The 22568-nt window shown below is 36.3% G+C and overlaps 1 protein-coding gene across 1 annotated transcript in view; it reads left to right on the plus strand.

Moving 5' to 3' along the window:
- The window catches only part of ZSWIM5 (zinc finger SWIM-type containing 5), a 79857-nt gene that overhangs the window by 43934 nt on the left and 13355 nt on the right, over window positions 1-22568 (plus strand). The window contains exons 7-11 of the mRNA XM_029945832.1: window positions 1971-2117; window positions 2855-2992; window positions 5185-5445; window positions 5662-5797; window positions 6856-7013. Of these exons, the coding sequence (XP_029801692.1) occupies window positions 1971-2117; window positions 2855-2992; window positions 5185-5445; window positions 5662-5797; window positions 6856-7013 (840 nt within the window). The remainder of the gene's footprint in view (window positions 1-1970; window positions 2118-2854; window positions 2993-5184; window positions 5446-5661; window positions 5798-6855; window positions 7014-22568) is intronic.

Raw genomic sequence — 22568 nt, forward strand, 5'->3', positions numbered from 1 at the left:
CACTTTTAAAAAAAGAAAAATACTCATTTTCTGAGTCTTACAACAGTGACATACATTTTATGTCTTCCCCAAATTCCCTACCTTTATTCTTCACCCCTTATCTTTGTCTTTCTCAAGATCTTTCTGAATGTGCATATATGTCGCTATGTTTCTCTTGAAAGCCTTGGCCAAACTCACTGTGGGCCACTACCTGAAGTCTCCTCTGTCATCTTTCCTCTTTAATCCAACACTTCTAAAACATAAATCTAACAAGAATGTGAAAATATATATACCTTATCAGTAAACAAAGATGAAAATAAAAACAAAACTGAATTACCATTTTTTGATTGTCAAATGGTCAGAGACATTTTTTTTAAGTTTATTTATTTTCAGAGAGACAGAGAGAGTGAGCAGGGAAGAGGCAGAGAGAGAATCCCAACCATGCTCCACAGTCAGTGCAGAGCCCACTGTAGGGCTCAAACTCACGAACTGTGAGATCATGAGCTGAAACCAATATTCAGATGCTTAACCAACTGAACCACCCAGGCACCCCAGAGATTCTTAAAATAAAGATAATTAGCTTATGGCGTGGGAAAGGTTTCATGGAGATAGTTACTCTCTTGTACTACTGGTAGGAAAGTAAATGCTTACAGCCTGTCTGAAGGCTATTTCAGCACCACTGATCAAAAGCTATTAAAATACATTCATACCTTTTGATCCAGGAATTCTACATCTAGGAACTTTTCCTGAGCTATAATAAAGTAAGAATGTGTGTAAAGCTAGAGGTTTTATTAAAGCATGGATATAAATAATGTATAGATGAGAAAAATTGGAAACAATCCAAATGTCCAACAATAGGGGATTGATTGGCTCAGTGGACAGTATACATATATTCAGAGAAATTATATATAATCATTTTTAATGTTATAGAAGTATACTTTATGATACAGAAAAATTTTACAATATGTTACTCCATAGAAAAACCCAATTATAAAACATAAATATCATCCCATGTATGTATATACACATGCAAACTATACACAAAACTAAAAATAATGGTTATGTCTTTTATTTTATATTTTGCTTATCTGTATTTTCAAATTTTCTGCAATTATTTCTATAATTTTTAATGTTATCTTTAAAAGAAATCACCATTAGTCTCATTATAATCACTTGCCCATTTATAAGCTTTTGATAGTCCTCCATTATCCTAAAGGTAAATCCAAACTCCTTAATATGACATTTAGAGCTCTTTACACGCCAGACTCTACATTTCCAGTCTGTCTCCAGCCACATAACCTAACTCTCCACAGAATTATTACCTAACTCTGCACAGAATTATTTGCCACTGGAATATTCTGTGTAGAATATTTTTTATATCTTTATTTATATGCCTTTGCTTATGTTGCTTTTGCTTGTATGTTCCTTTTGCTAGAAATGCCTTTTCCTGTTTGTCTACCTATTTAAAATCTTGCTAGTCCTACAAAGTACAGCTCAAATATATTTTTTCAATCATGTCATTTATTTTTAACTTTTATAATGATTTGTTGGTGTATCATATGTGAAGTCTTTGAGGAAACGACTATTTTTATTCACCTTTTTACTTCCTTTTCCTGACAAACTAGCCGGCATATAATAGGTTCTCAGGAAATGTAGAATTAATAAATGAATAAGGCCTTTCCCTTTAGGCAGTTAGTTGCTGCTTCCATCGGGCTCCCATAGTACAAGTTCACAAAGAGGTACCTACATATTATTATCTTAGCTGTGTGTTCCTTTCTACACCATACCACTATACTGAGGCTGCATGGTAGCTCTTTGAAGGTAGTGCCTATGACTTAATTATATTCTTAAAAGATAAAAGATAGGTCTTGGTACACAGTTGATGCCAGTTGAATTTTAGGAACTGAGCAAAACACAAACTCCCTTTTTCAAATATGAATTTTCCTGATTGGAAAATCTAACCCAACCAAAATATTTTCTTCATCTGGTAGAGCATGTGCCTACAGCCTGTGCTCGCGTTGATGCCCTGCGTTCCCATGGTTATCCAAAAGAGGCCCTCAGACTTACAGTGGCCATTATCAATACTCTGAGGTTGCAGCAGCAGCGGCAACTGGAAATCTACAAGCATCAGAAGAAAGGTATAGTGATGAGCCATCTTAACTCCTTAGGCTGGGGTTGATGAGGATCCTTAGGAGCTACAAGGTCTACTATTTTATTATTATTTTTTTTAATATATATTTTTAATGTTTTATTTATTTTTGATACAGAGAGAGACAGAACACAAGAGGGGGAGGGTCAGAGAGAGAAGGAGACACAGAATCCAAAGACAGGCTCCAGGCTCTGAGCTAGCTGCCAGCACAGAGCCTGACGCGTGGCTCGAACCCACGAACGTGAGATCTGACCTGAGCCGAAGTCGGAGGCTTAACCAACTGAGCCACCCAGGCGCCTCACTATTTTATTTTTATAAAGTTTCATGGAGTTTCAGGTTTTTCTGTTTTTTTGTGTGGAACACCTGACTTCACCTCTATGAATCTCAGGTTTTTTTAATCTGCAAAATGGTAATAATAATGCTGGTATGCCTCCCTCACAGGGTAGTTGGAAGGCCCACTAAGATCTGGTATAAGATGACATTTTTTAAACTGTAAAACTGTATTTACGTATTTGTGCTGCCAGTGAGAGGCCTAAATGCAGACCTCAAGACCTTACATCTAGCTGACAAACTTGTGGCCAGTCCTACTTGTGGCAAGACAATGAGGGAAGGTTTTCTGTAAGTCTCAGGGCCAGTGCCTGAAAGAGACTATTGAGGAGATCCAGGCAGGGACAGAGAGCGGTGTATCTCAATCACGTTCTAAAATTTGGATCTGCTTATTTCCAGAACTGTTACAGAGAGGAACCACAACCATCACAAACTTGGAAGGTTGGGTGGGCCACCCACTGGATCCCATTGGCTGCCTGTTTCTCACTTTGACTGAGGCCTGCCGTCTGAATGATGATGGCTATCTGGAAGTGTCAGGTACAGGGGTCAGCCTGAAGAGAGCTGGAACTGCCCTTGGTAGCCCTCTTCTCCCTGCCAGACTCTGTTTTCCATTTCTGCAGCCTTTTTCCTTTTATCCAAATTGGACTTGCCCAGACAGGTTGCCTTGGGCTTCTTCTCTTTCCCACTTTCCTTTCCCACCCTGTGGACTGGCCCTGTCCTATTCTCCCATTTTACCTTGCCAGCCTTCCTTTGCTCCTCTCACTTCTTTTTTTTTTTTTTAATTTTTTAATTTTCTTTCCAAGATTCCATTTTTTATGATTAGAATATTTTTTAATAGTTTATTGTCAAATTGGTTTCCATATAACACCCAGTGCTCTTCCCCACAAGTGCCCTCCTCCATTACCACCACTTCCCTTCCCCCTCCCCCTCCCCCTTCAACCCTCAGCATTCAGCATTCTGTAGTCTCTCAGGCTTTGCATCCCTCTCTCTCCGCAACTCTCTTTCCCTCTTACCCTCCCCATGGTCCTCCATTAGGTTTCTCCTGTTAGACCTATGAGTGCAAACATATGGTATCTGTCTTTCTTCACCTGACATATTATTTTTGAGAGATAGAGCATGAGCAGGGGAGGAACAGAGAGAGGGACACACACACACAGAATCCGAAGCAGGCTTCAGGCTCCGAGCTGTTAGCACAGAGCCCAGTGCAGGGTTTGAACTCACAAACTGTGAGATCATGACCTGAGCTGAAGTCAGAAGCTTACTGACTGAGCCACCCAGGCATCTCCATGCTTTTCTCACTTTTATACCATGAATGCCTAAAGAATATGATCCAAAGGGAATAGAAGAGTGAAAGGGATTTCAGGAAGCTGAGGCCAAGTCTCAGAGCAGTCTTGAAGTGGAAAAGAACTTCCAACAAGAAGAGTGTGTGTAACCCTTGCAATTTCATTGTATTCATATTTCCTTTGAACTTTCTTCCCCATAATGGTTATATACCACTTTTACTAATGAGAACTAGAAGGGAAGAAACTTAGTCTCAAAGTAGCAAGGACCAGAGACAGAATTGGTTCTTCTTTCCTTAGTGCCATCACTATATTGTATACGTACATCCATTATAGTATTTAACTCACTGCATTACAATTTGTTTACAAGTGATTATCTTACTAGACTTTAACTTCTTGAAAGCAGAAATTATGACTTACTTATCTTTGTGATCCCAGCACTCAGTGCAATACATCTGATTTAATAGTTTTCTATAAATACTTACTAGATGAGTGAAGGAATAAAGAAAAGAAACCAAGACTTTAATCCTGTGTAAGACTTTTTTAAATTTTTTTAATGTTTATTTATTTTTGAGAGAGACACACACACACAGAGTGTGAGTGGGGGAAGATCAGAGAGAGAAGGAAACACAGAGTCAAAAGCAGGCTTCATGCTCTCAGCTGTCAGCACAGAGCCTGATGTGGGGCTCAAACCCACGAACCGTGAGATCATGACCTAAACTGAAGTTGGCCGCTTAACCAACTGAGCTACCCAGGCACCCTTACCTGTGTAAGACTTTAAACCTGTGCTCTTTTTCTGAAACTTTGAACCAATAAGTATAACAAATAAAATAATAATAACACAGAAGTTGCCAATGTTACAAAAGTAATAGTTTAACTGGATGGATTTGAATTTCTTTGGGTAAAGATACAAGTGGTGGCCCAAGCTAGAGCTGCCCTATTTTCCCTCTAATTCCCTGAAAGGAAATCATCATCTCTGGTCTGTTTCATCTACACAATGATATTTACATCTTGAAAACCTAAGATTGTACTTGGAATTTATTAACCACTAACATATACTTAGCTCCTTCTATATGCTATGCCCTGGAGATGCATAGAGCAGTAAGTTAAAGTCTCTTTTCTTTAAGGTGCTCACACTCTAGTGAAAGAGACAGGCACAAAACCAGATAATCATGGTATTACATAATGTGTTAGCAAAAGATTAATATAATATCTTCTTTCCCAACTGGTCTAGCCATTTTATTGGGAAGGAGGTGAGAATCTTTGTGGCTCTGTATAATCTTTTTTCAGTATATTTTCCTTACTGCTCTCAGGTTCTGATTCAGTTTCCCAGTGCTTCGGTTTCCCAGTGCTATCTGCTGACTTAACTGTATTCCATAGTGGGAGGGAGAGAGGAGCAGAAAAATCCACAGAGCTGACCTAAAGAATCTGGTCCCCTTTTGCCCTCAGATATGAATGAAAGCAGACCCCCTGTGTACCAGCATGTACCTGTGGCTACAGGCTGCTCAAACAGCAATGAGTCCTACCTGTCACTGGCCCTGGAAGTTGCTCTGATGGGGATGGGTCAACAGAGGGTGATGCCGGAAGGCCTCTACGCACAGGACAAGGTGTGCCGTAATGAGGAGCAGCTCCTAAATCGACTTCAGGAGCTACAGCTGGACGATGAGCTAGTGCAAACACTGCAAAAACAGTGTATCTTACTACTGGAAGGTAAGTAGAGAAGGACTTTTGTCACAGTGTCTTAGGCCCATGACTCTAGGTTCCCCTCTCCAACAGAGCACTGTACAGAAACATTTTTTTTTACATGAAAGTGTAGTGAAAGTTCCCATGGCTAGCAAACATGTGCAAGATCCTACAGCCCAAGTCCAGGTTGGCAAATTAGAAGCATGCAGATAAATAACTGGCTGTCTTATCTTCTTCCCGCAGGAGGCCCCTTCAGTGGTTTAGGAGAAGTCATTCACCGAGAGAGTGTTCCCATGCATACCTTTGCCAAATATTTGTTCTCAGCTCTGCTGCCTCATGATCCAGACCTGTCCTATAAATTAGCCTTACGTGCCATGAGGTAGGTAGCCTTTTCTCAGCCCAGTTACTTCCATCAAAGAAGTCTCTACTATGCTTTTTCTTTATCTTACTTTTTTCTCTTACCCTCTGTCTGTTCTATTGGACCTAACAATATGGACCAAGCCTACCCTAAAATGGCTCAGGCATTTTCATATGATATAGGATTCCCATTTGGAATGCACTGCTGGTGACCCATTTGGCTCCCTGGCTGTACTCTTGGTGGGTTGTCTGAGAAAGCCCCTGAGTTTTTAATAGATAGGGAGCACCTAAGACTTGAGTATCTTTGTTCTGGGGCCCATTAGGCAGACTGAGAAGTTTAAGCCCTTCCATAGCTCAAATGAATCATGGTTCCCAGGCATAGGTCACCAGATGCATCTGAAGGAAGTAAAAATAAGTGTTTTTACACCAAGACTTTAGAACAGTGAGCTATGGGCATCTCATTTTCAACCTAGAACAGGATCCTTGGATCAGGCAAATGGACCTCTAGGATGCAGCAGACCATACAGAAGAATTTTAGTTAGATCAGAAGGCTGAGACAGCTCTTCACTTCAACCAGAAAAGGACTGCTGAGGATTCCTTGGCATGTATTTCTTATACTTTAAAAGATAATCTTAGGGCTTTTGAACTGCTTTTCAAATCCATTTGCACTAAGGAGTATTCAGCTTGAGTTCTACATGTGCCCAGGCCTCCCCTCGTTTACAGTATAGTATTCTAAGTTTTAAGGCCTTTTTAAAAAATGTATTTATTTATTTTGAGAGGGAGAGGGAGGGGCAGAGAGAGAGAGAGAGACAGAGAGAGAGAATCCCAAGTAGGTTCTATACTGTCAGTGCAGAGCCCAATGCGGGGCTTAAACCCATGAACCATAAGATCGTGACCTGAGCCAAAGTTGGTTGCTTAACCAATTGAGCCACCAAGATGCCCCTAAGTTTTAAAACCTTTAAACCTCTTAGTTAACCCTTTCCTGCCCAATTCCACTCCGGCAAAGAACAAATTTCTCTAAGGTGGCTCAGAATGGTAAGGGTCTGGATGGTGGCTGATGACTCTCCCTGGGTCTTCTAGGTTACCTGTTCTAGAAAGCTCAACTTCTACAGGAGACACTTCTCACCCTCACCATATGGTATCTGTGGTGCCCAGCCGTTATCCTCGCTGGTTCACGCTTGGACACTTGGAATCACAGCAGTGTGAACTGGCCTCCACCATGCTGACTGCTGCCAAAGGTGAGCATAGATAGACTTTAGGCTCCAGCACCCCCATTATGCTGGCCCAGTCATGGCCTATCAAGGGCATGGTCTGCAGTCTCCTGAAGAAAAAAAGCTATTCTTGACTACTTAGAGTGACTACTCAAGTGATAACTTGACAACTTAGAATAGATGGCTACTTTGATTGTGCCATTAGAATGAGCACCTGGGTCCAAGCCAGAGTTTTGCCTTTGTTACTAATTGTGGGATGCTAAGTATGTAGTATGAAATCATCTTTAAACTAACTTCTACATATAACCTTCTGTATGATAGTCACTTCACCTTTGCAATCCTCAGATTCAAAGTGTATAAAATGGGGGTCATTGTCAGTGCTCCTGTCAGCCTCTCAGGGCCATTGGAAGATCCAGTAAAGTAATGACTAAGATAGTGCTGTAAACCTCTTTCTAGATATGAGAGTTTATGATATTTCCAGGACTCCTTGTCAAGATAGGCAGCCTAGAGTAACTCTCTTGTTTTTAAGCTCACATACATCCCTGTTAGCTAGGTAGGTTTCATCACAAAGAGAATGAAAATAAGCCCCTGAGAAGCTATAATGAAATACTTGGCCAGCATGGGTTGTGAATATTTTACTGATACCAGGAAACTATTGATATTTTAAAGCATTAAAAAAAATAACTTTATATTGTATCTTGTTGCCTCAAAAATACATACTCATTATGCAAAAGGTAAAAGATACAGATAAATCAATATGTAAATGATCAATACACCAACACAAAAACTAAACAAAGGATATGATCAGACAGTTCATAGAAAAGAAGATACAAGTAACTTTTAAACAATTAAAATCCCTGGCCTCCCTTAAGATATACAAATTAGAATGACCCTGAGATAACATTTTTTACCAGTCTTATAGGCAAAAATCAATAAATTTGATAATAGGCATATATGTGGGTGTGGGAATGGCTGTGGCATGGCAGAGAGTGTCAGATTCCAAGTAGGATAGGATGACTACAGATCCAAAATGCTCAATTACAAGAAACACAAAGCACAAGAAACACAAAGAAAACAATACCAAGGCTCATTATAATCAAATTGCTTAAAACCATTATTAAAAGAGAAAGTCGTATTTAAAAGTACCTAGAGAAAAAAGACATTATGTACAAAAGACAAAAGATAAATATGAGAGCACATTTCTCACTAGAAGCAGTATAAACCAGAAGAGTGGAGAAAATTCTTTAAAGTACTTTTAAAAAATTCTGTATCAGTGAAAATACCTTTCAGAAACAAAGGTGAAATTAAAAAAAAACTTTTTCAGACAACCTCAATTGAATTAGAAATTAATAACAAAAAGATATGTGAAAAATTCACCAAATTTGGAGAAATCAAATCACACACTTCCATATAACTCACTGGACAAAGGGGAAAAAAACAAGAAAAATTGAAAATGTTTAAACTGAAGGAAAATTAAAAGAACAGCATATCAAAAATTTTGGAATATAACTAAAGCTTACTTAGAAGGAAATTTTTGACACCAAATACCTGTACCTAAAAAGAGGAAAGCTTTCAAATCAGTGATCTCAGCTTCTACCTTAACTAGACACTAGAAAAAGGAGACACCACCTCACACCCATCAGAATGGCTAAAATTAACAACTTAGTAAACAACAGATATTGGCGAGAATGCAGAGAAAGGGGAACTCTTTTGTATTGTTGGTAGGAATGCAAACTGGTACAGCCACTCTAGAAAACAGTATGGGGGTTTCTCAAAAAATTAAAAATAGAACTACCCTATGACCAAGCACTTCCACTACTAGGTATACAAAAGGATACAAAAATGCTAATTCAAATGGGCACATCCACCCCAATGTTTATAGCAGCACTATCAACAATACCCAAATTTTGGAAAGAGCCCAAATGTCCATTGACTGACAAATGGATAAAGAAGGTGTGGTATGTATACACACACACACACACACACACACACACACACACACACACACACACAATGGAATACTACTTGGCAATGAAAAAGAACGAAATCTTGCCCTTTGCAACAATGTGGATGGAACTAGTAGATATTATGCTAAATAAAAGACAGATATCATATGATTTCACTCATACGTGGCATTTGAGAAACTCAATAGAACATAGGGGAAGGGCAGAAAAAAGAAGATAAAAACAGAAAGGGAGGCAAACCATAAGAGACTCTTAAATACAGAGAACAAACTGAGGGCTGCTGGAGGGGAAGTGGGGGGAAAGGGTTAAATAAGTGATGGGCATTTTTTAAAAAGGCATTTTTTGGGATAACCACCAAGTGTCATACGTAAGAGACGAATCACTGGACTCTACTCATGAAGCCAAGACTACACTGTATGTGAACTAACTTGAATTTAAATTTATTTTTTTAACATTTATTTATTTTTGAGAGAATGAGACAGAGCATGGGTGGGGGAGGAACAGAGAGACGTGGGGACACAGACTCCAAAGCAGGCTCCAGACTCTGAGCTGTCAGCACAACCTGACACGGGGTTCAAACTCACGGACCTGCGATCATGACCTGAGCTGAAGTCGGATCCTTAACCGACTGAGCCACCCAGATGCCCCTAACTTGAATTTAAATTTTACAAAAAGATCAAATGAAACTCAAAGTAAGCAGAAGAAAGAAAATAATAAAGATCAGAGCCTAAATCAATAAATAGAACATAGATAAACAGTAGATAAGATCAGTGAAACCAAACAGTTTGTTTGAAAAGAAAAATAAAATTGAAATCTGTTGAGACTGATGAAGTAAAAAAGAAGACAAAAATCACCAATCCCAAGAATGAGAAGGGTGACATAACAACAAATTCTAAAGACATAAAAATCATAATAAAAGATTATGAAGAATTTTATGTCAATAAAATAAGCAACATAAATGGACTAACTCCTTGAAAGATACAAACTACCAAAGTTCATTCAAGAATAAATAAAAAAACGAGCAAGGCATATACCCAAAAGAATTAAAAGCATGGAGTCAGACAGATACTTGTATACCACTGTTCATAGCAGCATTATTCACAATAGCAAAAAGTTGGAAATATGTCATTAAATAGATAAAATATGACATGTATTCAATGGAATATTAATTTAGCTATAAAAAGGAGTGAAATTCTGATACATACTAAGTGAAATAAACCAGACACAAAAGGAGAAATATTGTATGATTTTGTTTATATGAGGTACCTAGACTAGCCACTGCAAAGAAACATCAGTGGATGCTAAACTAGTGGGCAAACATTTTGTTAGGAATGGGATATTTGTGTGGTCTCAAAGTATCTCTCTATAAAACACTTATCAATCATAAAAGTTAAAAATATAATTCTACTACAGAGTAACCTTGCAGAAATCACTTGAGTAAAGTGGCCACAGTTAATATCATAAATTCAAAGAGGCAGAAAGCAAAGTAGAGTAGAAATTCATAGAGACAGAAAGTAGAATACAGAGCCTGGGGAAATTAGTTATTATTTAATGAATATAGAGTTTCTATTTGGAATGACGAAAAAGTTCTGGAAATGTATAGTGGCAATAGTTACACAACATTGTGAATGGACTTAATGTCATTGCATTGTACCCTTAAATGGTTAGAATTATGTTACATATATTTTATCACAATAAAAATAAAGAATAAATAGAAATGTACTTCAAAAAAAATTGAATTGGTAGTTAAAAACCTTTCCACAAAGAAAAATCCAGGCCTAGTTGGCTTCACTTCTACCAAACATTTAAGGAAAACGTAACAGTTCTGAACAAACTCTTCCAGAAAACTGAAGAGGAAGAAATATTTCCCAGCTCAGTCTATGAAGCCACCATTACTCTGATACCAAAACCAGTGAAAAATCATTATAAGAAAAGAAAACTACAGACTAATATCCTTAATTCATATCCTTATGAATATAGGCACAAAATTTTTTAATAAAAATGTTAATAGATGGCAATGAGAAAGAATGAAATATGGCCATTTGTAGCAAAGTGGATGGACCTCGAGGGTGTCATGCTAAGTGAAATAAGTCAGGCGGAGAAGGACAGATACTATATGTTTGCTCTCATAGGTCTAACAGGAGAAACCTAACAGAGGGTCATAGGGAGGGGAAGGGGGAAAGAGAGTTGGGAAGAAAGAGGGACACAAACCATAAGAGACTATTGAATACTGAAAACGAACTGAGGGTTGAAGGGGGAGAGGGAGGGGGAGGGGGGAAGGGTGGTGGTGGTGATGGAGGAGGGCACTTGTGGGGAAGAGCACTGGGTGTTATATGGAAACCAATTTGACAATAAACTTAAAAAAATAGATTGAATCCAATAATATATTTTAAAAAATAAAACATCATGGAAACCAACTTGTCAATAAACTATAAGTTAAAAAAAGAAATATACCAACAAAAAAATAAAAATAAAACATCATGACAAATTAGGATTTATCCCAGGAATGTAAGGTTAGTTTAACATTCAGTAATCAATCACTGTGATTCACCATAATATTAAAGTAAAAAAGAAAATGCCTGGATTATTTCATCATTTTAATAATACAAAAAAAAAGTGGGACACCTGCGTGGCTGAGTTGGCTAAGCATCTGACTCTTGATTTCAGCTCAGGTCATGATCTCATAGTTCATGGGTTCAAGCCCTGTGTCAGGCTCTGCACCGATGGACTGTCAGTGCAGAGCCTGCTTAGGATTCTCTCTCTCCCTCTCTGCCCTCCGCTACTCATGCTCTCCCTCTTACTCTCTCACTCTTACTTTCTCTCAAAAGTAAACAAACTTTTAAAAATTACAGAAAAAGCATTTAATAAAATCCAGTATTAATTCCTAATAATTATATATTTAAAACTCCTAACAACTAGGAAAAGAAATAAACTTCCTCAACATGATAAAGGATATCTAACATACAGCTAGCTTTAGACTTAATGATAAAGGATTGGATCCTTTTTTCCTAACATAGGGAAAAAGGCAAAGATGTTTGCCTTCAGCTCTTCATTCGACATCATACTGGTGGTTCTAGCCAATGCAGTTACACAATACAAAGAAACAGAAGATAGCCTGGTTAGAAAGGAAGGAGTAAGGAAGCCTGGCTGGCTAATTTGGTAGAGCATGAGACTCTTGATCTCAGGGCTGTGGGTTCAAGCCCCAAGGTGAGTGTAGAGATTACTTTAAAATAAAATCTTTAAGAAAAAGGAATAGGTAAAACTATATTTATTCTCAGATGACATGCTCATCTATGTATAAAATCCTATGAAATCTACAAGAAGCTATTAAAATTTATCACGAGTTTAGCAAGGTTGCAGGATATAAGATGAGCATACAAAAATCAGTACACCAGCAATGAACAATCAGAAGTTGAACTTTAAAAATTATTGTAATAGTATCAAGATAGTATGTAATACTTTAGAATAAACTTAACAAAAGATGTTCAAGATGAAAATCATAAATACTGTTGAGAGAAATGAAAGAAGACCTAAATAAATTGAAAGACATCCTGCTCTTATGAATTAGAAAACTCAATATTGTTGAATGTTGATTTTCTACAAATTGATATATAGATTCAGTGCAATTTCAATAAAAAACTCAACAAGCTTTGGGATAGAAATTGATTATCTGATTCTAACATTTGCATGAAAATGCAAAAGACCTAGAGTAGCCAAAAACAACTTTGCAGAAGAAAAACAAGTGGCAAGACTAACACTCCCCAATTTCAAGACATATTATAAAGCAATAGTATCCAGTATAGGATTATTGGTATTAAGATAGACAAACAGATCAATGAAAAAGAATAGTCCCAAATATACTTCTACATATGTTGTCAGTTTGTTTCAATAAAGGGCAAAGCCAATTCAGTTGAGAAAAAAAGATGGTCTTTTCAACAAATGTTACAACATACAGAAAAATGATCTATAAGGGGTTAATGATCTAGATGTAAAAGCTAAAACTATAAAACTTTTAAAAGAAAGCATTAGAAAAATCATTTCCATTTTATGTTAAGCAAAGATTTTGTCGATACAGCATTAAAAGTACAATCGATAAAAGAAAAGCTTGATAAATTGGTCTTAGCAAAATTAAGAACTTTTGCTTTATGAAGTCTCTGTTAAGAATGAAAAGACAAAAAAAAAGAGAGAGAATGAAAAGACAAGTAGCAGATTGGGAGAAATATTTGCAAATCACATATTTTATAAAGGACTTGCATCCAGAATATGTAAAGAACTCTCAGAACTCAGTAAGAAAATGAACAACGTATTTTTTAAATGAGCAAAGCCATGAAGAGACCCTTCACCAAAAAAGATATTCTGATGGAAAATAACCACATGAAAAAATGTTCCATATCGTTTGTCCTTAGGGAAATACAATAGAATCACAATAAGAAAATGGCTAAAGTTAAAAAAAAAAAAAACTATAGCAAAGACTGGCAAGGATGTGGAGCAAGTGGAGCTTTCATACACTATAGGCAGGAATGTAAGTGGCAAGACCTCTTTGAGAAACCATTTTATAATTTCTTAAAAAGTTGTATAGACATCTACACATATGATCTAGTCATTGCACTCCTAGGTATTACCCAAAAGAAAAGAAAGTATGTATCTACAGAAAATCTTCAGCATGAATGTTCACACCAGCTTTGTTTTTAATACCAGCATCTGGAAACAATCCAAATATCTAACCATATATGAAGGGATAAACAAACCTGTGATATAACCATATAGTGGAATACTACTCAGTAATGAAAAGGAATGAACTATTGCTACAACAACGTGGATGAATCTAAAAATAATTATTGCTAAATTAAAGAAGCCAGACCAAAGGAAAAACTGTGTATCATATTATTCCATTTATATACAATTCTAGAAAATGCTAGAATTTCTGTCACACTATAGTGACATAAAAAAAGATCAGCAGTCTCCTGGGAATAGGAGCTGGGGCAAGCTATGATAGAAGGAGAAGAAAGGATTACCAGAGGTCACAAGGAAACCTTGAAAGTGATGTATATGTTCATTATCTTGATTGTGGTGACAGTTTCTTGGAGGTATACATATGTCAAAATTTATCAAATTTTACATTTTAAAATATGCACTGATTATTGTATGTCAGATATACCTCAATTTTAAAGCTGTAAATAACTGTATAGATAAGTAATAATGGCAACTGATTATAACTCATTGAATAAAATATATATTCATGAGTTTTATATGGTATAAACAAATAAATGAATAGAGTGGAATGCCAACTGGTGATTGTGAAAGGAGTGATGAAATGAGAGTGTAACATTTGAGGCAAAAAGAGATATATTCATTTGGCAACCATATAATACTTATTTCAGCCTAGAAACATCAATGGAGGGGCGCCTGGGTGGCTCAGCCGGTTAAGCGTCTGACTTCAGCTCAGGTCATGATCTCACTGTTTGAGGGTTCAGTCCCCCACATCAGGCTCTGTGCTGAACATTTGCTCAGAGCCTGGAGCCTGCTCCAGATTCTGTGTCTCACTCTCTGCCCCTCCTCCGCTTACACTTCATCTCATTCTATCTCTCAAAAATAAATAAATAAATGTATTTAAAAAAAGAAACTTCAATGGATACTAAAACTAGTGGGTGAACATTTGATAAAGGATATTTACATAGTCTCAAATTATCTTTCCACAAAATACTTAATGACAAAGGGAAAATGTGTAACTTTACATTAGAGAAACTTGGCAGACATCACTTTAATCAATCATAGTTAACACCATCAGAAATGGGTCAAGTCAGATTTATATATATCACCTGTTAGGAAGCTATAAGAACTTGAGGAAACATCAGGCATACCCAGATAGAAGGCCATACTTAACAAAATAACTATTGTAACTACGGTGTGTCAAGATCATGAATGTCAAGGGAAGACTGAGGAATTTTCCCAAAATGACAAAGACTAAAGAGACATGACAAATTAAATATGACACATGATCTTGTATGAAATCTGTTTGCTATAAAGTACTTTACTGGAACAGTTAGTGAAACTTGAATAGGATCTGTGGTAGATGGTAGTAATATATCAATACTAATTTCCTTATATTGACGGTTGTATTGTGGGTATGTAGAAGTGTTCTTGTTTGCCAGAAGTGTAGACTACAGTGTTCAGGAGTGATGGGCTGTCAAGTCACATACTTACTTTTGAATGCTTCAAGGGTAAGAAAAGATTTCTCTGTAATATTCTTTAAAATTTATGTAATTTCAAAATTATTTCAAAATAAAAGAAAACATTTTGATAAAACATTGTGTTTCCAAAGATGTGGAGTGGGAGTATAGATTGGTAATCCTTTGTGGAGGGCAATTTGGCATATCTGTGAAAATTACAGTGCATACATCCTTCAACCCAGCAATTTCATTTCCAGGATTTTAACTTATAAATATATTTGTACAAATGTAAAATGATGTTTATACCAGGTTTTTCAGTCCAACATTGTGATTGCAAAATATTTGAAACATTCTAAGTATTCATCAGTAGGAGACTATGTCCAAAATCTCTGATGTGGAATTCCAACATCTGAAAAGCTTTGTAAATCCAAACTTTTTTTATTAAGTTTCACAGCAAAACCTGACCCCGACTGACATTAGGCATTGGTCTCAGAACTCTGAGTCACATACATCTTTGCTGTTCACTGATACACTGTTGCCTTCTTTGTTTATGTTACTGTTATTTTTTCCATTTGAGTTTAATTGTCTTGTAAAAGTGTTCAGAAATTTGAAGATAAGAATAAGAAGAAATGGAAGCATCTGTCATTTTTAGTAGCACAGAAAATAGACTTAGTGTAGGAGCTTGATCCAGGTATGTCTGTGAGGCATCTTACTAAAGAATAAGGTGTGACAATTAACATGACATGTGACTTGGAAAAAAATAGACAAAGTGTTGAAGTTTTACCAGAACAACAATGACCAGAACTAATGAAGAATAGAATATTTTTCAGAGGGCAAAAAATGAAGATGTTGACATGAGCATGATTGAATAGTTTCAACAATGAAGCAATGTGACTATGCCACTGAATGGTTTTTGGTCATGAAACAAGCTAGAATATGCCATGAAGGACTGAACATATTTAAGGTGAGTATAAAATACCAGAATTGATTGCAGAAAGTTAAGAAGCATCATGGTATAAAATATCTGAATACCTATGATGAAGAAGCTTTTACTTGTCATGAAGTAGATGAAAATTATATTGATAAATTTGTTAAGATAGTTTTTAATGAAAACCGTAGTCCTAAATATGTGTACAGTGCTGACTACACAACCCTGTTCTGGCCTCTATTCTTAAAAAAATTGTCAATGATTAATGAGATTTTAATGATTAAAGAGATTTTAAGAACTTTAAACACAGATGGAAAGTTCTGGGATGTGCCAATGCAGCAGACACATAAAGTTAGAAAAAGCCAACATCCAAGATGTTTCAGAAGTTGTTCACAATTTATTTGTTAGTGTGTAAACAAAAAAGAATAATAAGTAATCAAAGATATATTTTCTGACTCAATAATCTGTACCAAAGATATGAACTCATTGCACACAAACTGAAATAGAAGAAAACCATATTAATTATACTGTTCCTGGACCACCATTCCACACATGCCCCTCCTGAACGTCTTGTGACCAAGAAATTTTACTCCTAATGAAGAGCAAATATAAACATTTATTTTTTAATTTTTATACTCTGTACTTGGCAGCAGCTAATGTCCAATACTTCCTAAACAAGTTATTGTGGAAGCTTGATCAGGCTTACCTTATTTTTTTAAATGTTTTATTTATTTTTGATACAGAGAGAGACAGAGCATGAGAGGGGGAGGGGCAGAGAGAGAAGGAGACACAGAACCAGAATCAGGCTCCAGGCTCTGAGCTAGCTGTCAGCACAGAGCCTGACGCAGGGCTCGAACCCACAAACATGAGATCTGACCTGAGCCAAAGTTAGAGGCCTAACCAACCTAGCCACCCAGGTGCCCCGATCAGGCTTACCTTAATGATGACATTTACACAGTTGCTGGTGCTTGGAATGGCTGATAAATACAAATTCCCAGACCCGCTGAATTAGAATCCCTGTGGGTGTAGCCCAAGAATCTGTATTTTAAACAAATTCTCAAGATGACTTTCATGTTCACTAAGGTTGTAAAGCACTGAATTAGAGCAATCTGATATAAAAAAGAAAATACTGGATACGTTATATACCTGTTGTACATTCTTTGCAAGATAGAAAAATTGCTAAAATGGTGTAATCCAAATAAGTATGAGACTAGTAGTGGTGATGATGGTGAAATATAACCATCATATGGAAAAAATCTCAATAGACAATATGGGGTCTTAAGTATGAGCACTTAATTGGTTTTGAATTAATATGTGATTATCAGTGAACAGATTATGGCTGCTTGCTTAATTGAAGACACTGCTTATCTAGAAAACCATATTAATGAGTTATGTTACCCTAGAACTACACATTTTTAAAGGTCCTCTATTGTAGTGTTAAAGAATCCCATTCCTGCCCTATCATTAAATATTCAATTCTAATCATTGGTGACAATAATAGCAAACCTGATGAAACCTTTGTCTAACATCCTCAAGAAACCAGATGTAGCAAATATCTTCTGTATGTGTTTGTATAGATATTTAGCTTGGTTTTATGTTATTGAATGTTTCTTAGAAATAAAGAATACCAAGTATTTATGGTCTATTTACCCTATTTCATTTCTGTATTGATAAATTATTATCAATAATTTAATCTTCATCCCAACTAGTATGAATATTTATTCATTCACTACAAATAGTAATGTGTTTAATTATGGGATCTTGCCCCAGCCCCACTGCAAATATTATGTATAATGTATGCATAAATTATCTCTCTGTAACTTAAAAAAATCTGATTCCAAAACACATTGAAAACCCAAGGACTTTGAATATGGAGTTGTGGATCTGTACATCTGTAAAAGGAATACTACGCAGCCATTAAAAAAGGAAGCTCTTTATGTACTGATATGGAAGAATCTCCAAGATATGCTGATATGTGGGGAGAAAATAATATGCAAATATGTGTATACTAGGCTACTCTTTAATGTTTTTGTTTTTAAGGAGAGGAACTACATAATGTATTTCCTTATTATCCATAGAATATCATGTTAGGTAATTCAAAAATTGATAATAATGGTTGCATATAGGTTAAAAGTGGGTGAATGAGGGTCGGGTGAGAGAAAGAAATTTTTATTATTTACCTTTTTGTATCTTCTCAATATTGAACCATGTAAATACTTCCAAATGTTTAAATTATTAATGTAATTGAAACTGCTTAAATTGAAATGCAGAGAGAAAAAAACAAATGGTGGAGAGGTACCTAAAACAGAATATCTCAGAACTGTGGGCCAATTAGAAAAGAAATCTAACATGTACATGATAGGAATACCAGAAGGAGAAGAAAGAAAGGAGAAGAAATATTTGAAGTAATAATGGCTGAGAATTTTCCGAAGTTAGTGACAGACACCAGAACACAAATCGAGGAAGCTCAGAAAAGACCAAGAAATATGAACACCAAAAAATTTTCTCTTAAACATATATTCAAACTGTAGAATACCAAAGACAGAAGTTTTGAAAGAAACCAAACAACAAAACCAGACCTTTCCTATGGAGAAACAAGGATAAAAATTATATCACTTTCACAAACCATGCAAGCAAGAGGGAATGAAGTGAAATACGTAAAATGTTGAAAGAAATAAATCACCAACCTAGAATTCAGTATCCAAATAAATTATCCTCCAAAAATAGAGAAGAAATAACTTTCTCAGACAAAAACTAAGGGAATTTATTGCCAATAGACCTGCTTTGCAAGGAGTCCTTCAGAGAAAAGGAAAAATACATAGATGTGAAACTCAGAGCTACATAAAGGAAAAGTGTTAGAGAAGGAATAAATGAAGGTAAAATAAAACCTTTTTTTTTATTCTTAATGAAATTAATAGATAACTGCTTGTTTAAAATAATAGCAGAGATGCCTGGCTGGCCCAGTCAGTAGAGCATGTAACTCTTGATCTTAGGGTTGTAAGATCAAGCCCAACATTGGATATAGAGATTATTTAAAAATAAAATATTTTTCTAAATTTTTAAATAGTAATAGCAGTGTGTCATATCAATATAGTGGGTGATTATAGCATAAAGATAAGTGAAATAAATGACAGCAATGATATTACAGAAGGAAAGGAAAAATTAAGAATACTATTATAAGGCACCTTATGAAGTGGTATAGTTTTTTGAAAATGAACTTAGATTCATTGTAAAAGTATACTGCAACTCATGGTAAGCACTAAAATAATTTTTAAGGGAAGCATAATTAATAAGAGAGAAAAGAAAATTAAATCGTAAAAAATGCTCAAGGTAAGCCAGAGATGGCCAAAAAGGGGGAAGATTTTTTTTTAAAAAGAAACAAACAAGTGTAACAAAGAGAAAATAGTTACAAATATGGTAGATATTAGTCCAACTATATCACTAATCACTTTAAATGTTAATGGCCTAAATATGCCAATCAAAAGGCAGAGACTGACAGAATGAATTTGAAACAAAAATACCAAAGGCCTAACTATATGTCGTCTACAAGAAGCCCAGTTTAAATATAAAGACACAGATGGAGTAAAAGTAAAGGGATAGACCAATGACCTAAATATAAGAGCCAAAGCTATAAACTTCATAGAAGAAAATGTAGGGGTAAATCTTTATGACCTTGACTTGTCAATGGATTCTTAGATATGATACCAATAGCATAAACAACAAAAGGAAATAAAATTGGACCGCATCAAAATTAAAAGCTTTTGGGGCTGCATAGCCAGTATGGTCAGTGGAGCATGTTACTCTTGATCTTGGGGTTGTAAGTTCAAGTCCTATATTGTATATAGAGATTACTTAAAAATAAATTTAAAAAAAATTAAAAGCTTTTGTTCATCCAAGAATATTGTTAAGAAAGTAAAAAGACAACCTACAGGATGGAATACTTGTAAATCATGTATCTGATAAGGGCTTAATATACAAATATATAAGGAACTACAACCCAGCAACAAAAAGATAAACAACAAATGGGCAAAAGACTTGAGGTATTTCTCCAAAGAACATATATAAGTATTAAGCTCATGAAAAGATAGTCAACATCATTAGTCATTAGTCATTAAGGAAATGCAAATCAAAACCACAATGAGATACCACCTCATACCCACTAGAATGGCTATTATAAAAAGTAATAAAACAAGTGTTGGCAAGGATATGGAGAAATTGGAATGTTGTGCATTGCTGGTGGGAATGTAAAATGGTACAGCTGCTGTGGAAAAGTTTGATTGTTCCTGAAAATTTTACTTTTTTTTTTTTTTTTAATTTAAGCTCTACACCCAGTGTAGGGCCCAAACTCAACCCCGAAATCAAGAATCACATGCTCCACCCATGGAGCTGGCCATGACCCCTGTTCCTAAAAAATGTAAAAAAAACTACCATATAAACCCAGCTATTCCACTCCTAGGTATATACCCAAAAGAATAGAAAAGAAGAACAGGGCACGTGGGTGGCTCAGTCAGTTGTGTCTGACTCTTGATTTCATCTCAGGTCATGATTTCACAGTTCGTAAGATCAAACTCTGCATTGGGCTCTATGCTGACAATGTGGAGCCTGCTTGGGATTCTCTCTCTGTCTCTCTCTGCCCCTCCCCTGCTCACTCTGTCTGTCTCAAAATAAATATTAGAAAGAAAGGAAGAAAAGAGGAACTCAAGCAGGTGCAGAACATCAGTGTTCATTGCAACATTATTCATAATAACCAAACTTGGAAACAACCCAGTGTCTGTCAACATATGAATGAATAAACAAATGTGGTATATACATACAATGGAATATTATTAAGTCATAAAAAGAAATGACATCCTGATACATGCTACAACCTGGGGGAACCTTGAAGACATGCTAAGTGAAATAATCCAGATACAAAAGGATAAATATATGATTACATTTATGTGAAATATCTATAATAGGCAAATTAATAAAGACAGTAGGTTCAAGGCTTCCGAGAGCTGAGGGGAGAGGCAATGTAAAAACTATTGTTTAACAGGTACAGAGTCTCTGTTTGGGGTGATTAAAAAATTTTATTTGTTTATTTTTAATATTGTTTTTGGGGGGGGACAGAGTGTGAGTGGGGGAGGGGCAGAGAGAGGGGGACACAGAATCTGAAGCAGGCTTCAGGCTTCGAGCTGTCTGCACAGAGCCCAATGCAGAGCTCGAACCCACAGATTGTGAGATCATGACCTGAGCCGAAGTCGGACACCCAACTAACTGAGCCACCCAGACACCCCTAAAAAGTTTTATTAAGTAGTGATAATATTTATACAACATTTTGAACATAATTAGTACATTTATAGCACATATATAGTAAAAGTTTCTATTTTAATAATTATATATATATATATATATATATATATATATCACAAATTGGATGGATGGATGGATAGATAGATAATTAAATGAACTGATAAAGAATCAGTACTAGAACAAGCAAATAGACCCTGAGTACAGACACTGAACAGTACTGGGCTTTGTTTTTTTCCCAGTACTTAATGACTTTAGGCAGTCATGTAACTTCTCTATCACTGAGCTTATATGTTTTACCTTTCCAGATATTTTCTACGAAAAACAGAGGCCAGGGCTTTAAAACAAAAAAACAAAAACAAGGAGGTGTTGTCAACACTATAGCCCTAACTTTCCACGCCCCATAGCCTCACTGCCAGACTAGTTGCACTGAAGGCAGGAAGAGTCTGGAAAAGATACTCTCTCAGGAAAGCATGCATAGTAGAAATATTAAAAATAGTTCTAAAACAATAAAAATATTTTAATAGTTTATTTTCAAATTGGTTTCCATAATACACCCAGTGCTTCTCCCCACAAGTACCCCCCTCCATGACCATGACCCCCTTCCTCCCTCCCCCTCCCCCTTCAGTCCATGGTTCGTTTTCAGTATTCAATAGTCTTTCATGATTTGTGTCCCTCACTCTCCCCAGCTCTCTTTCCCCCTTCCTCTCCCTATGGTCCTGTTAGGTTTCTCCTGTTAGACCTATGAGTACAAACATATGGTATCTATCCTTCTCTACCTGACTTATTTCACTTAGCATGACACCCTCAAGGTCCATCCACTTTCCTACAAATGGCCATATTTTATTCTTTCTCATTGCCATGTAATACTCCATTGTCTATATACCACATCTTCTTAATCCATTCATTGGGTAATGGACATTTATGCTCTTTACATGATTTGGCTATTGCAGAAAGTGTCGCTATGAACATTGGGGTACATGTGCTCCTATGCATCAGCACTTCTGTATCCTTTGGGTACATCCCTAGCAGTGCTATTGCTGGGTCATAGGGGAGTTCTACTGATAGTTTTTTGAGGAGCCTCCACACTGTTTTCCAGAGCAGCTGTACCAGTTTACATTCCCACCAACAGTGTAGGAGGGTTCCTGTCTCTCCACACCCTCGCCAGCATCTACATTCGCTTGATTTGTTCATTTTAGCGACTCTGACTGGTGTGAGGTGGTAACTCAGT

The sequence above is a fragment of the Suricata suricatta genome, chromosome 8 (genome assembly GCF_006229205.1).
Source record: "Suricata suricatta isolate VVHF042 chromosome 8, meerkat_22Aug2017_6uvM2_HiC, whole genome shotgun sequence".
Taxonomy (NCBI): domain Eukaryota; kingdom Metazoa; phylum Chordata; class Mammalia; order Carnivora; family Herpestidae; genus Suricata; species Suricata suricatta.